The following is a 16,666-nucleotide window of genomic DNA, read 5'->3' as shown; positions in this document are numbered from 1 at the left end:
GATTGTAATCTAAATACCTAAAATAGTTTATTTGGGTTTTTTGAACTTTAGGCCACGTGTTTTATGCTTGCTAATACCTTCAGTATTTGATAACTTTTAATCTAGATATTAAAAATTAAAACTAGAAAACCATAATGCTTTACATTCTTAATCAATAGTTGTATACAATCCTTTTCCTTTAAACATCCATATTATATATTATGCTATAGGTTTAATTTTGCTTTTCCACCACAGGTAGGAAAAGGACTTGTGTGTTCCCGAATTTTTAATCTGACGACATAAACGTATTTTTCCTCTCTTTCTAGCCTTAGCAGGTTAAACAAAACCAAACCCATGGAATAGCCTACAATGATCTTTTTATTTTAACTTTGAAATTTCTGCCACCTTGTGGCTAACTAAAATCAGCAGTTAAGATGCAGAGTATGCTTATGGTATGCATTAATTCAAAATTACAAATGAAATAATATTTGTACATATAATTAAGTAATTATGACTTCTGTGTAACTTGAATGCAACACATGTATTTAATCTTTTAAAGTGTTAGGTTACTTGTTAGCGTATTCTAAACAAATGTGATGGGAAACTTGTGTCACTGGTGTCTCCTTTGTACACTGGAGCTGAAGGAAACAATGTTTTTCCTGAATTCCCTATTTAACTTTTCTCAAAACCTGAATCATTCAACAAGTTCTTCTTCAGGTCCTTCTGTTGTTTTTAATTCTGTTGCACAGTAATTAAGAAAAATGTTGAATGTCTAGTACTGAAGAAACCTATGGTGCAATGTTAAAAATGAATGAGACATGATGGTTCCTTCTTTGAAAATGTAAGAAGGAAGCACCTAAAATAGCATGGAAAGAAGCATGATGCGTATTTTTGAGCTGTCTGTCATCTGTAATGTGGGTTCTTGGACTTGTGTGCTCCCTTTTGAATTTGAAAACATAGTTTCTCCCCCCTCAAACCATACTTGTTAAATTTTAAGGTCAATCCTGAGGAAATGCTGAGATAAGCCAAGACTGTGAAGAAGGTCTGAGATAAAATATTGTTTTGCATGAGAAATCACATGACAGTAACTGGAAAACATCAAAACATTGAGCAGGTGACTTAGCATCCAGTGTGAATGTTAGAGGATGACCTGAAATGATGCAGGTCGAATGATGACATAGAGTTTGGTTGCCTTGAACAGGTAGAGCAATTGGAGGAGCATTGATTTGCTTTTGTGAATGGTTTGATACGGACACGGGTTTTCTGAGGGCATAAGTCCATTTCCCATATAGGAAAAGTTAGCTTAGATTGGCTGTGTTCAGGATGCAACCTTGCAAACATTTAGAAACCCCCAAGAGAAGAAGTGGCCAGATAGAGGTTTTTTTTTTTTCTAGGAAAAAACCTGTTAGGAATTGCAATGAAGAATCACTACAGGATCTGTGCACGTGTGGCTTTTCTGTAGTGACTGTGGTGGTGTTTCAGTTGGATGGTTTTCCCAGAGATGACCTACCTTTTGCTTCTTGGAACTGGCTGTGGTGGACAGCGATGGCTGTGGAGGCGGAGTGGTATATGGGTGCTGATAGCTGAAAAAGGCAGTGTTGGTCACCCAGAGCAGTACAAGGAGTAACAAGAACCGACTTTCTCGAAAGCTGCTTAGAGTTGTTGAGAATCAGCAGCTGATAACAAGCTTTGTATTTCGAAATTTAGCTGTTCAGGGTAAATGAAGCTCTTAGCTGTGACTTTTGGAGCAAACCCTGTGACATGAAGCTTTCTACGCTGCTGCATACAGTGGGTCCCCGGTTCGAATTGTGTCTTTTCTGCACGTCTTGCAACGCACATATTAACCTCACAGTTAGTAGTGCTGGCTGACAAAACATGCAAAGTTGGCTACTTCCCCACTGGGTGGACTGTATGGCATCACTGTGCCTGTTGGAGTGTGTACCGGCAATGCTGTGTGGTGAAGGTGCCGTAACACAACCTGGAGATATTTTTGATAGGCAGTTTTAAACAAATGTGGTATGCATTGCTTGGAGGATGTTACTTCTGAATAAAACCTTTGGTTCCACCCAGCTGGGAAACTGAGCCTTCTTCTGTCTTGCAAGTCTCATTGTTGTGGCAGAGGTTTTTTTTTTTTTTCTCTGGGCTGGTACTGCAGTTGCGGCATATTCAATACAGGGCTGCATCCAAAATTAGCTTGGAAACTGAAATCGGTGAAGAATGCTGCACTTGGGCCACAACAGCCCCATGCAGCGCTACAGGCTTGGGGAGAAATGGCTGAAAAGCTGCCTGGTGGAAAAGGACCTGGGGGTGTTGATTGACAGATGGCTGAACATGAGCCAGCGGTGTGCCCAGATGGCCAAGAAGGTCAATGGCATCCTGGTTTGTATCAGGAATAGTGTAGCCAGCAGGGCTAGAGAAGTTATTGTCCCACTGTACTCAGCACTGATGAGGCCACACCTTGAGTACTGTGTTCAGTTTTGGGCGCCGCAGTACAAGAAGGACACTGAGGTGCTGGAGAAGGTCCAGAGAAGGGCAACGAAGCTGGTGAAGGGTCTTGAGAATAAGTCTTATGAAGACTGGCTGAGGGACTTGGGGTTGTTTAGTATGAAGAAAAGGATGCTGAGGGGGAGACCTTATTGCTCTCTACAACTACCTGAAAGGAGGCTGTAGCGAGGTGGGTGTTGGTCTTGTCTAGCAAGTAACAACCGATAGAACTAGAGGAAATGGCGTCAAGTTGCACCAGGGGAGGTTTAGGTTAGGTGTTAGGAAAAACTTCTAAACTGAAAGGGTTTTCAAAGACTGGAACAGGCTTCCCAGGGAAGTGTTGGAATCGCCATCCTTGGATGTATTTAAAAGCCACCTAGCTATGGTGCTCAGGGACATGGTTTAGAAGTGGGCCTGGTAGAGTTAGATAACTGTTGGACTTGATGATCTTAAAGCTCTTTTCCAGCCATAACAATTCTATGATTCTAAAGCATGTGCACACTTCTGTGGCACATGCAATTACTGAACATCATGATGGGTTATGGAATATTTGGAAGAGAGGAGTTCAGAAGGTGAGCAGCAAAGCCTGAAGCCCGTGGTTCAGTTTAAACAATGCAACCAGCTGCCTGTAATACTGAGGCAGCTTGGGACCTGCTTGTCAAAGGGCACCCCTTCTTCTCCCAGTATAGATCCCTGACAGCAACCAGCAGGACATGCTGACTGTGTCCTTGTAATGTGCTGCCACCTAAATTATGGCTGTTATCTTCAAAAGGTACACCACCTCCTCTTTCCCTCCCCAAAATGTTCCAGTGTGTAGGTGTCTAGCGCATGCTACAGGATTTAGCTCTACTGATGATTTTGGAAGGGAAATTTTGTGCAAAGCTGGCCTCACATATATGAAGTGGATGTATATTGTTTTAATGTGGGGCTAGGTGTTTATTTTTTATCTTGTTTTTTAGCTCAAGAATGAGGTACATGTATCGGTTGTGTCTTGTAACTGATGGTGTATTTTAAATGTGCGCTGCAATGCGAGGAGCTCGGGATCTGTGTATTTGCAGATATAGGTAGGTATTTTGCTTTGAGTGTTGGAGACATTAGTGGTCACCTTTTAACTAGAACACTTGCAAAAAGGAACGTTTTTATTTTACCCTTTCAATGAAGCACAAAGCTGTGTGTGCACACAACATGTATCCTTGATGAATGAATAAGAGTTCACATAACTAATACTTTTTTACATGCCATCATGGGTCAGGGCTAATGTTGCCATGGAAACGATAATACTGAAAATTCAGTGGTGTATGATTATAAGCTTAGATTTATTTTTTCTTTGTTTTTATTTTCAGAAATACTAATGAAAACTATATTTTTATTTAATGCAAAAAAAAAAACAAAAAGCATTATGCCAAAGAAAAATTACCAGCTATATCTGTCTTCTCGGCATGCAAATGTATCAGGGAGGAAAAAAGAAAGGTGGTGTACGTACAAACTGCATGTAGGAGTGAAAGATGTTCTCTATCTAATGCTTAGTGTCATCGCACTATCAATGGATGAATGATTTCCAGCACAAGACTCGGTGCTTTTACTGTATTCATTTATCTAGGATGCTTAGCCTCCATCCACTAGCTTCAGAAGGGAGAAGGCTGGGCAAACATCTGCTCACAGGGAGCTCATGAGAGGAAAGCAGTGAGATGTCATTTTGATGGGGAAAAACTCAGGTGATCGACTTACAAAATATTTATTTAAAGGTTTCATTTTTATGTAGGGATCCTCTTCTGAGCAGATGTCACCTGAACATAAGCCAGACTGCCGTACATCTTAGCAGAGCATAGGCAGTAGTTGCTGCAATCTCTTAATGAATTTGTTTTATAACAAAATTCTAAACTACACTGAGATTCCTGTGTACCAGCTCTTGCTGGTATATGAAGTGGAAACACTTTCCATTTCCACTAAATATTAATTCTTAAAGAAGATTTGGGGGAGGAGGCTACCTCCTAATGAGGAAGTTTACTGATTTTTTTTTTTTTTTTTTTTTTTTCTCTGTCCTCATTAAGTGACTCTAAGGCTTTTAGCCCTTGTGTAGAAGATGGTTTCTGGGTTGTTTCAATAGGTACCAGTAGTGCCCTCTGACAGGTAACCTGCATGGCCTTTAACTTGTGGTTGTGGAAGGAGACCCCAGCCCTGTTTGGGAAGGCAGAGGTCTTTGCAGAAGGGCAGAGGTGGCGTTGCTGTCATTTGGACTTTAGTTTCCGAGGTGGTCAGTCAATGTGAGTATATGCTTTACGAAAGGAGCTGGTTTTAACATGCATTTGGCAGACTGCGGCAATGACGGTAGCCTTCACAGCACTACTGTCACCTGTTTCAGCGAAGAACCAGTCTCGCTTGCTTTCCTCTGAGGCTCAGGTTTTCCCAGGGAGTGGGGATGGCTCTCCTGAGCACTCCTAGATGCTGTTTTACAGGAATTTTTTCATCCTTTAGAACACAGTTCTTGATTGCTCATATCTCTTCTTGTTTTCTCCACCCACCCCCCCGCTTTTTGGGCTTGTTATGGTGCTGAAGGACTGCTGAGCCATCACCTTGCCTGATTCCAGCCCTATGATTTGTGCCACAAAACTGATAAAAATGAATTCAGAACAGTTAAATAAAGGTGTATGACAATACTTTAAAAACCTAGTGAAAACTGTCAAATGTCAGAATGTGAAGGCCAGGCTCAACAGCCAAAGTGACCTTTCAAAAGCTGTGGGCTTGTTTCTTCTGTAAGAAATGTACCAGAAGTGTGTATTTGCTGCATTGCTGAAAATTAGTTATGTTGGCATTCCCCTGTGTGTGCCCAAATCAGTGCAGAATGTGGGACCACCTACCCATGAAACATCAGTTCCACAAAAGGCTTAGGAGAGCAGTGTTAAAATTGTTAGTGCTAAATTACCGACTCTTCTTCTGATTTCTCGTGACTTGAACAAGTCAAAATATGAACTAAGTCAGCCTATAAAATATGGCGAACTTTCTGACTCAGAGGGTGAATTAATTATTTTAAAGTTTTCTTTATAAATACCTAGACCAATTTAAACATGTGATACTACTATAGTATCTCTAGTATACTAGAGAATCTAGTATACATTACTAGAGATACTGTAGTATCTCTAGTATCTAACTGGAGAGATTAACTTTAAAGCAGGTTTGCCTTCAAGTACTTGCTCAAAAAAAACCTCATCTAATACTTTTTAGTGTGTTATTTTTCCATGTCATCATATGGTTTTGGTGGCCAGAGATTGTTCACTGCTGACATAATTAATTTTCCACAATGGCAAATGAACTTTTTTCAGTTTGCTCTGAATTTAAGGTACTTATAGTCATATAGAACCATTTAGCAATTTATAAATTATTCTTAAGTAGAAAAATTACAACCTTCTTTCCATTATGGTACATGCATGTGCCAGTTGTTGCTGGATAGAGTTTGTTGTGAAAATGTGATAGGTATGTAGTTTGGTTGCAAACGAAAAACCAAGTCTTTTCCTCCCCTACCACTTCTAAGGAAGAGTGAGAAGTCTCGTGCACTGGTTTAATGTAAGGTTTTGTATTAGTGCGGGGATTCTGGTCTAAGACATTTTAAAGCCAGAGGAGATTGAAGCGTGTTGGGAAAGAAGCAATGTCTGAACTTCTCAAATGAATGCATGGTAGGGAAGGAGTTGGGATGGATGTCAATCTGGAGCCTACCAGCATGTTCATGAAATTGTTGGTGCTCATCTCCAACATCTTGAGGTTTGATTCCAAAAGAAACAGGGCTTGTGCAACTGCACTGTCTGGTCATGCTGTTTCCCTCCCTGGTAGCAATTCAGCTTTTTGGGTGATTTCTGTAAAACTCAACCCAGAAATAGAGGCCAGTAAGAACTTAGTATGTTCAGGTTGCATAAAAAGGAGAGGCCTCATACCCCTTTCCCAGATAGGATCTCCATGGAGAGAAACTTCAGCGAAATGCCTTTCAGGCATTGGAAATCTATGCAGAAACTAAAACTTGAGAGGCAAATCCATAGGAACACAAGTTTCACTAGTCTGGCTGCTCACTGCCCTTACTGTTTTGTAAATATGGCTTTCTGTGTAATACTGTGCTCTTCAAAGTCCATGGAGTAAAAGTTAAGAAATGTCAGCTTTGAAATAGCCTCAGCAAATTTTAATCCAGCTGTCTTTTGCCATACGCTGTAAGAGATTCTTCTGTTATGGGAGCAATTACACTCCTGCTCTTTTCCCAAAGGACCTGCATCTCATTTAGTGAACAGAAGTATTTAATGAGCAGTGATCAGTTATTCAATATTTTGCTTTCCTTGTTGTTCATTGGCATTGCCTTGGGCCTTATTTATTACCAGCCCTTATTAAACGCTGCTCCAAAGACACAAATTAGTTGTTTTCTCATAAGCTCTTTACAGTCCAACTGGAGTATTTGAGGATGCTGGTTTAACCCCTGGGAGACGAGGGGTGTGCTATCCTCAGTAGCCATATACCACTTCTTACCTGCAAAGCTGCTGCTTGGCTTCAACACCTGCTTGAGACCCGGACTGTCAGATAGGACACCCAGGAGTTGAATAGTACTTTTCACTGGCTATCCTTGAAAATTTAGGTGATTGGCTAGCATCGTCTTTTATCTCTGCAGTAGAGGCAGGAGTAAAAGCATTGCTGAGGGTAGGGTTTGGTAAACTGGCAGTAACCACCTGCAAATGTGCGTGAACGGAGGGACTGAGTTAAGTTTCTGAATTTCAGAGGCCTTGCTCCAGAGTGTACGGTTATTAGAGCTTTTTAACAAAAATGTTGGTGGGCTCTTTAATATGAGATGGAAACCTCTTCCCTCCCACTACTGTTTTTATTTTAAATTTTGTCTTTAAGCAAAATCTGTCAGTAATCTTTGGTCCAAGATTGAGTGTGGCATTTATAAACTACTCCAAATCAATGCATATTTCGGTGATATAAATATATCACATTGCTGATAATTTGAATAATATGCCTTCTGTAGTGAAACTTGAAATGTATTTCTTGGGCAAATGTGTTAATTTTATAACACTAGTTTACCAGTGTGCTGCGTGTAGCTTGGTTATTCCTACTGGAATAGGATCTGGATCAATTAATTGTATTGACTCTACTCAGTTTGTAAGTGGAAGGTCATCTGCCCTCCAGAAAGCTGTAATTTTTAAGTCTAGAGTTCTGCTCCATCTGCGAAGAGATGACTGGTGGTCAGGTTGACCCACCTTGGTTAGAAAGAGGGGCTGGGCAGAGGGAGAGCTGAGCGACTGGCTATTCAGTGTGATGGACCACAGTGCGAGTGCATTGTATGCATTTGGGCAAAATCCCACTGTGATATTTAACAGAGGGCTCCGTTTTGCCTAAAAGCACAAGGGAACTTGAAACACTGTTTAAATGCCTTCTAACACCTTTGCATCTATGGAGAGCTTAACAGACGTGTTGGCTTTAATTTCCTGGTTAACTTTTAAAGCTGCTTAGGACATGACTAGTTGGTAAGTTGCAAGGTGCTGTTGTGGTCTCCTAAGTGGTGTTTCAAATGCCATTGACTGGCTTTGAATGCTTTCTTTCCTACTGAGAATAAACTGGGAGCTGTCTTTCATACCTTCCTTCCCCTCCCCCGTCATAGCTATGTCAGTTATTGCAAAAACTCCAGCCAAATAGCTGTGCTGGCAAAAACCCTAATGAAGGTGCTGTGATAGCAGCTAAAAAGTTTTCCCTCTGGTGCAGCTTTAATTCTATTTGGGAAACTGATTTAAATTAAATCAGGCAAAAGAATGCTTTTGAGTGTATAAGCTCTGTCTCCTGTGAGGTTTTGCTGATAGGGTTGCACCAGCAAAACCTTTAAAATGCACAGAAGCCCAGAGCAAGCAAGAACTAACTTGTAGTCCTTAATATGGTGACTTTAAAAAAAAAAAAAAAAAAAAAAGTTGTGTAATCAAAGTCTTGACTGAAGAATTCTGAATGTATCTTTTCACCTTGGAACCAGTTTTTAGCTTTGTCATGTGATTTAGAAAGAGCAGAAGTCTATATCTGAATAACTTGTCATTTCATAAGGCCCAATATATGATTGTGTTGTGTGTATTTTTTTTTTTCCTTCTCCTCTCTTCTCTCCTCCCCTTTGCAAATAAACCAGAGCAATAGAAAAACTGAATGGGTTTCAGCTTGAAAACTATTCCTTGAAAGTTGCATACATCCCTGATGAAATGGCAGCCCAGCAACCTCCACAACAGCATCCCCAGGGAAGACGTGGATTTGGACAGAGGGGTCCCCCAAGGCAAGGGTCACCCGGCGCAACCACAAGGCAGAAACCACAGTCAGACGTTCCTCTACGGATGCTGGTTCCCACGCAGTTTGTAGGAGCCATTATTGGGAAAGAAGGAGCGACAATCAGAAACATTACAAAGCAGACACAGTCCAAGTAAGTTATTTTACAAAACTGTAATTGTGAGCTTTAATATTATGTCCTCATCTCCCACGTAAAGGGAAACTTGTAAAACTTCACAACTAACCTGCATGGCCGCAGAGCAAATGAAAATAACAGTGAACAGGAAATCTTTTGCAAGACTTGTGTCAAGGACAGAATCCAGTCCTTAAACATGTTCAAATGCTAGGTGACTTGTTTCTCCCTTTTAAAAAAAAATTAAATTAGGCAGTACTAGTAGGATGGTACTTGATGCCAGAGAGTTTGCTTATAGATGTACTAGTAAGGTTCTGGCACAAAAAATGAAACTGAAAGATCTGTAATATGTTTATCTGTGGGATGCACAGTCAGTGTGGTGACATATCGAAGTCTTTAAGTTTTTATGCTAGCTTTAGTTTAATTTGGGGCATTCTGAGGATTTATAAATGTTTTCAATTCAAGAGGGAGGAAAAAACAAAACAAACAAACAAAAAAAACAAACAAACCACCAAACTTTCTGTCTCTCACTTATACGCCTCCTCACTACTCCTTATATGCCTCACTCCCATGCATTTCTGGGGAATACCTTTCTTGCCATCAAGTTGCAGGCCACGCCGAAACAGGTTGGGGAAATGCACAGGAGGCAAAAAGCAAGCTGCTAGCTGACCTAAGAAGCTTAGGGCACTAAGGTCTAGAGACGCTGGAGGAGATTGTTTTCAGTGCGTGTTAAATAAATCCCTACCCACAAGGAAGAGCTCAGCAGAGCGAGGTGGGGATCATATTCAAAGAATTCTTCCAGGATATCCCTCAGAGCACATAGTGAAAGATGCTGTCTTCAGCAGTACGCTGATATGAGCCCCCAGCTCTGTAGTTAACAGCAGGCAGGACCTGTAAATGAGCTGTATGTGAGGGCTGTGAGGGTGAGTGGCTTCAGTTTTGAGAGTAGTTAATGAGGATAAGGGAGTCCTCTAATTACACCCCCACAAACAGCCCCCCCCCCCCCCCCTCAAACACAGGATTATCATGATGCTTCTTTCAACCTCTCATTAGCATGTTGTAACCCAGGAGGCTATTTGCTGTGTTTAATGACATAGATTTAAGAGATTTGTGGTGTCCTGACAATACTTGGTTGTAGTTTGCCTATGGATAACCAATTTCTCAGGTGATATCTAAAACGTCTAATTCTCAGACTATAAAAATCCTGGAAGATTTGCATAGGGAAAGCTTTTAACTCTTAAAAGAAAGCTGGACAGAGCAGAAATAATCACAGGTTGCTAACTTTACGGATACATGACTTCAAGAATGATGCTTTCATTGTTTTGGAGATAAAAACAGAAATGTCATCTACTTCCAGTTGCACCAAGGATTGCCATGGGCTTCTTAGAAAATGTTGCACCATGAAACAAAATGAATTTTCAATATCAGAAAGAACAGGAAAAATAAAGGGGTTTATGGTGGTTTGTTAAGTTTGGAAACAGCTATGATTTGGGGGAGAGGGGAGGGGAGGAAGCAAAAAGCAGAGGTGGAAACAGTATGTGACCTGTAGCTATTGGCAGAGGACAAATAATACCCAAAGCATCGTCTTGATGCAGGTCATAATTAGTTTTTGTTAAATTCCTAGTGCTACACAAACCATGGTGTAGACAAAGGCTAGGAGTTTTAGGGTGGTAGAGAGTGGAGCTAGAGGAAAGGTAATATCAGGACAAATTTTAGGCTTAAAAAGCACAGAAAAGTAATCTTGAGGATGAAAGCAAGTACTATGATGCTACTTGCTAGCAGAGAAGAGCTAGGAAACTCTGCTGCTGAGGTCATAAAAGACAAGGTGGGACAAAGCCTGACTGTACTATACCTGCACAGTCATTATTATTGAAGCGGCTGGGCTGGTGATAGGGTGAAATGTTATCTCCAGTGGTTTACCACAGATTGTCTATCTAACAGCTCCCCTGAATATCTTTATGGGAGTTTAATGAGGAAAGGAGATCCCAGCGTCCACAAAGATGGGGTTTAGCTGGTAAAATCAGGGTAGGAGAGGCTCTTTATAACACATATACAAAAAAAAATAGTATTTAGGAGATGTTTAAGTAGTTGTATACTTTGCAAAATTAAACCACTTAAATGTAGTCAATGTTAGCTCAAAATAAATTGGTTTTATGAGAATTGGAAATATGCAGGGCTTACTATACAGTACATGGTCACATTTAGTGGTTTTCTTTCTTTCAAGAATTGACATTCATCGTAAAGAGAATGCCGGTGCTGCTGAGAAACCAATTACCATCCACTCAACTCCTGAAGGCTGCTCAACAGCTTGTAAAATTATTATGGAGATCATGCAAAAGGAAGCTCAAGATACTAAATTGTGAGTAAAAGGCATTTCATTGTGGAGGCATTAAAAATTCTGAATTCTTGTTGACTCCATTTAAAGATGCAGTCTTTTTAAAATTGTTAACAAGTGAATTTTTGCCGTTATCCATATTTAAGTAGGTAAAGGAACTAAGACTTTTTTCCTTTCAGGACAGTCTACTTGCTTAATTAGCCCCAGCACACATCTACATTTTCAGCCGTTGTCTGGCTGTGACTTTGAGGTGAACTGGAGCAAATACTGAAGTTTCTTGAGCAACTAATAGCTTTTAATCAGAGTGAGCATAACAAGTTGTGAGCTCTCACTAAAAGCTTAAAGGTATATTTCTTCCTTCCCAACAGCTCTTGCTATTTCAGTCTGAGTTTTATTTAGCAGGGATGTTACAATGAAGCTGTAGGTGGTAGTGCTGAAATGTGCATTGCACTTGGACTTGTTCTGCATCTAGTATAAACATGTGTAAGTAAAGGGAGAGTTGTGGACATTTCTATGAAAATAAAATTTATCCATAATGAGCATAAAACCCTTGCACTCTGGTCTCCAAAAGTCTCACTGGGTGTTACCTCCATTACAGTACAGAAGAAATTCCCTTGAAGATTTTGGCACATAACAACTTTGTTGGCCGACTTATTGGCAAAGAAGGAAGAAACCTGAAGAAAATTGAACAGGACACGGATACTAAGATCACGATATCTCCGTAAGTTTTCGATGGCCTAAACTTTTGATGAGATGTCTCAAATAGTAGCAATGCTGCTGCGGTACATTCAGGTACAGAGTTCTTACAAAAACTTTGTGTGTTTTGAAGCCTGAGATAACAATTTTCGGAGGACTTTCCATAATGTGGATTAAACTGTTACTTAAGTTTAGTTAAATTTAATGTAAACAGTGAGTATTCATTGTAAAGTCAGTCAAGACCAAGCCTAAAAACAGCACGTGGAGCCCATGTTAGACTATGTTTTAAGTTTTGGCTGGTTTTAACATATTATACCATATGTAATGATGAGTGTTTTAAACGATAAGCTTGGATCAGTTCTGAGCTATGCGTGAAAATGAGTGAAATTGAGTGATGTTTTAGTTTCTGGTATTGATTAGATTTTTTGGACAAGAGGGAAGGAAATAAAGCAAATGAATACTAAAAAAAATATTTTTAGTAGCAGTTCTGTCCCTCTTGTCCACTAGCAGCCAAACTGGGACATGTCGACTAGTCTGCTTCAAAGGAATAGCTTTTGGTCTGAGTTTGTGAAGGTAACTGAGACCTGTTCAAGTTTAGCTGAGATTAAACAGGAGTTTCCACCTTCACTGGAAATCTGCAAATCACTGATTAGATCAACATCTCTGTAGAAGCTTGGCTGTTGATAGTAGTTTTACCCTGGAGCAATATCTTCAGAGAACCTTCTGTTCTGGATAACAAATACTCTGGTGTGAACTTCCAAGCATTTGAGGGCATTCTGGACTTAAGCTTTAGCCAGAAGGGGTGAGAATAAGGCTTATAGGCTGCAGGAAAGCGAGAAAGTTTGGAAGACACATGAAGACATATGAAAAGGTGTGAATACATGCAGGAGACAAAAAAAAAGTGTACTGCAGAAAATAGCTCAAGTGAATGAAAGGAAATAAAGAGTGAATGAAGTTTCTCAAAAAAAGGAAATTCAAAATTGGGTAAAAGAACCTGAGACCTTCCTGAAGGTACGTAAACCTTTACAAAATTAATCTGAGGAAGAGAGGTGATTTCATCCAAAGAAGTCTGCTTCAAGAGTAGGTTTTGTAAGACCAGCATGCTCTCTTTAAATGTGTTGGCATAAACATTTTGTTTGCAAACTGTACACAGACTGTTAATGCTATTTCTTAAAGGGAAAAAAAAATGTACAGGGTAAATGGGGATAATGGTCTTCATTCCATGAAATGAACTTGTCTTCATTGCTGATGACACAAATAACACATTGTCTGTAAACACTTGGAGAATATTTTTTAATTTAGCAAGTTAATGGTTTATTTGCATTAAAATCTTGGCCTCAAGATTATACTTGTCATGCTATGCCTGAAATAGCCCCATGAAGTTGCCTCTGCTTTAATTGGTACATAAAAGAGAGCATACATGCCCATTGACTCTGCTTTGTCTAATTAGTCTTTCTCCTGATCTCTTCATTTAGGCTTTTTGGTAAGCTTGTCCATAAAGTTAAAGTAAGGCAGCTGGTTTGGGAAAGTGTTTCTTCTTTTCTTTGGGGTGTTTTCCACCACTTTTCTTCCTGAGACAGTAACTCAGTGCTCGCACACTGGAAACTTAAGGATTGCTTTGTGGATGCATTTCCTGCTTGCTGCTGCTTACCGAGACGTGCAGGCTGCCACGCTGCCCGCTGTGCAAGAAATCAAGCCGTGCATGCTTCTTCCTCTCTCCTTCCTACCACGGCCTTCCTCACTCACCCCTCCTGCATCCTGCTCTGACTTTTTTTTTTTTTTTTTTTTTTGGTCTTCACCCCTTCAACTCACCTTCTCTCAGTACATGGATATGCCATGGCTTCCCAATCAGTTTCTTCCATTTTACCATAGTAGGTCAGTGTTTGTTACCCAACAAAGCGCTAGTTTAATGCTGTAACCCTTTCATTTTCCCTGAGGAGTTACTAGTGTTTCACAGCAAATGTTGACTTGCACACGGCTTTTAGTTTTCCTGTTGTGAGGATTTGAAGGCTCTCTTGCAGTTTCCCTGAGGGCTGGGCTTTTCCCCCCCCTCCTTCCTTAAGGAATCCACTATTGTTCTCAAGGAAAGAAAGTTTCTTATGGTCTATGTTTCTGGGATGTCTAAAATGTCTGAAGCCCCCCTCTTTGTTGGTAGGTCTGGTGTGGAGTGTGAAGCTGAATGGTGCTGCACTGTTCTGCAGCTCATGTTCCTGCAGAGCGTGGTGGTTTCCATCTTGTGTTGCACCTAAGCACATTTCAGCCATCTGATGCCAGACTTTGCTGTGGTGGTTTTTGTTGCGTTTGCTGTGAGGACAGAGTTTCTCCAGGTTCTCAAAGAACTGTGTTTTGAGCCCTGCTATGAATTGATACTGCGCTCTTTGGAAGGCAAACTCAACACACTCGGATGTCATCGCACTTGAATGGTAAACCTGGATTACTGTCTGCTGTTTGCTAATTAACTGTGCTTCTGTTTCATTTTCAGATTGCAAGACTTGACGCTCTATAATCCGGAAAGGACCATTACAGTTAAAGGCAGTATTGAAACTTGTGCCAAGGCTGAGGAAGAAATTATGAAGAAAATCAGGGAGTCCTATGAAAATGATATTGCTGCTATGAATGTGAGTTGTCTGGTGGCATGGGCCCTTTCTGGAACTAGAACCATGGAAAGATTTAGGTGTGAGGGACCTCTGGAGGTCACCTGGCCCAGCGGGGGGGGTTGCTCAGTATAGGGCCTGCTTCAAACTTAAACAAAGCTGTGTAGGCACTTGTTCCTTCTTGAACATCTCCATGGGTAGAAAGTCCAGTGTCTGTCTGGGCAGCCTGTGCCCTGTCTCACTGTTCTCATGGTGAAAACTTCTTTCCTAATATCACATCAGAATTTCCCTGTTGCGACTTCTGTCCTGTTGCCTCATGTATTAATTCACGGAGCTTGAGTGAGGTTTTTTATTATTAATTTATGTATGTATGCTGTTTTAATGAAGGGTTTTTCTGGTTTGTTTTGAGTAGGGGAACTGAGATATTGATTTAGATTGAGGAAATGAGTGAGCATTTCACTTTTCTCTTTTGCAAAAACCTAAAGGAATGTGTCTATGTACTGTTGTGGTTTATGTGCCCTGGTTTGTATGGTCCTTGAAGACACTGGGAAGCACTACTTTATGGTAAAAGCGTAACAACATATGGAAGAAGGATCTCTCCTGCTTTCCATTATTTAATTTAAGGCTTTATTAAAGTTTTTTTTGATATAGATGATAATGGCGTTTAGCTAATCAAAGATGATTGGTGATTATATAATAAAAACAACACACCTCATTCATTTGCCAAAGTATTACTAATGCATATTGAGAAATGATTGAGATTTTTGATAAGCTATGAAGAGCTTTTTGTGGGCGTATTCAAATCTTATGGTCTAGAATCAGGCTGGAAATATTTTTTTCAGTTTAGAGTAGTCTCTAATTTTCTAGAAATGGCTGCTCTTTACAGTTTCCCTACCAGCTGGAGAGAATATTCTCCCAGCTCTTCTGGTCTCTCCCATACTATAAGCAAATTGCAGGACACAAACTACACACATGGACACAAAGTATTTTTTAGTGGTACATTTTTTGCTTCATATAGTGAGCAGGAACATGAGGTTGAATTTGAGGCTGCTCTGCTGTTTGGCAAAGGTATGGTAAGCAAAAAACCTACCTCTTACCAGATGGATTTCCAGTTTAGTTTGTAGTAGTCATTAGCGTAGTCTTTTAGTCAGTGAAGTTTTGTGGGGTTGTTTTTTTTGATGTCTCACGGTTGGCTTTTGATGGCCTGAGATGGTGTCTCTCTAGCTGAAGTATTTCTAAAGCATAGTCGTATTATGGGGCAATAATCTGGAAAAGTAGAGAAAGGGTACTGACAAGTTCTGTATCACAGACAACCAATGCTTCCTACCACATGATGCTGCTGCTTTTCTCGTGTGTGGTCAAGTAAGGGACATGCAACCTTATAGTTGATGCTTTCCCGGGGGGAAATACCTGCTGGGGGTATCCTACTTCGTCTTTTGCAAGGCCTGGGAAGGAAAGGATATGGGAGGGAGATGGGGCTATAGTGTGGTGTGTACCTCCAGTGTATGAAAAGGGCTTGTGCATGGGCTTTCTCTGTTTCCACAGGGCTGTCTTTTTAGTATAAAGCCAAAAGTAATAATTATTTCTCTGATAACTTTGTTCACTCTGGAAGTAAATTGTACTATTGTCTGAATTTCTTGCTATAAAGTTTATTATATATTTAGCTGATTAAGTTGTAGCAAGTGATTCCCAGCTGCCTGTCCTACTACATATTTTGATTTTAATAGTATGGGTCTGTGCAGATATCTGGGAAATAGATTTGAAGCAGAGTCCTTGGGGTAATGGAGATGAATTTTTATTTTCTTTTAAATAACATACCAACGTCTTCTGAAAAGGTTAATAGCCTATGCCAACTAGGATTTTGATTAGAGTTAATAACCAGGATTGTAAATCTTAACTAACTCTTCTGCCATTGCAGCTTCAAGCACATTTAATTCCTGGATTAAATCTGAATGCCTTGGGTCTGTTCCCACCTTCTTCTTCAGGAATACCACCTCCCGCAGTGAGTGTTGCCTCCGCTGCTGCTGCTGCTTCATATCCACCATTTGGGGTAAGGGAAGTCTCTGATTGTGGATGGTGATACTAATCTGTACAATGCTGCAGTTCAAAACTAATAAGTTTGCTGTATTTTTGCCAAATTACCTTAAAGATCTGGGAACAGTGTTTTAGTAGCTG

General features: G+C 40.3%; 1 protein-coding gene across 4 annotated transcripts in view; it reads left to right on the top strand.

The window, feature by feature from the left end:
* Positions 1-16,666, top strand: part of IGF2BP3 (insulin like growth factor 2 mRNA binding protein 3) — a gene marked incomplete at its 5' end in the record, with an annotated part of 114,701 nt that overhangs the window by 71,340 nt on the left and 26,695 nt on the right. Inside the window, 5 exons of one of the 4 annotated variants that reach the window (XM_082479405.1) lie at positions 8,603-8,887; positions 11,091-11,225; positions 11,800-11,922; positions 14,380-14,515; positions 16,410-16,535. In XM_082479405.1, the coding sequence (XP_082335531.1) occupies positions 8,603-8,887; positions 11,091-11,225; positions 11,800-11,922; positions 14,380-14,515; positions 16,410-16,535 (805 nt within the window). Of the gene's footprint in view, positions 1-8,602; positions 8,888-11,090; positions 11,226-11,799; positions 11,923-14,379; positions 14,516-16,409; positions 16,542-16,666 lie in introns of all 4 variants that reach the window. The other 3 variants (XM_082479404.1, XM_082479403.1, XM_082479406.1) reach the window with 3 other exon arrangements.

The sequence above is a fragment of the Vanellus vanellus genome (assembly GCF_965231255.1).
Source record: "Vanellus vanellus genome assembly, chromosome: 2".
In the NCBI taxonomy this organism is placed as follows: Eukaryota; Metazoa; Chordata; class Aves; order Charadriiformes; family Charadriidae; genus Vanellus; species Vanellus vanellus.
Note: the sequence above shows the minus strand (reverse complement) of the source record. Positions and strands in the feature narration are given on the sequence as shown.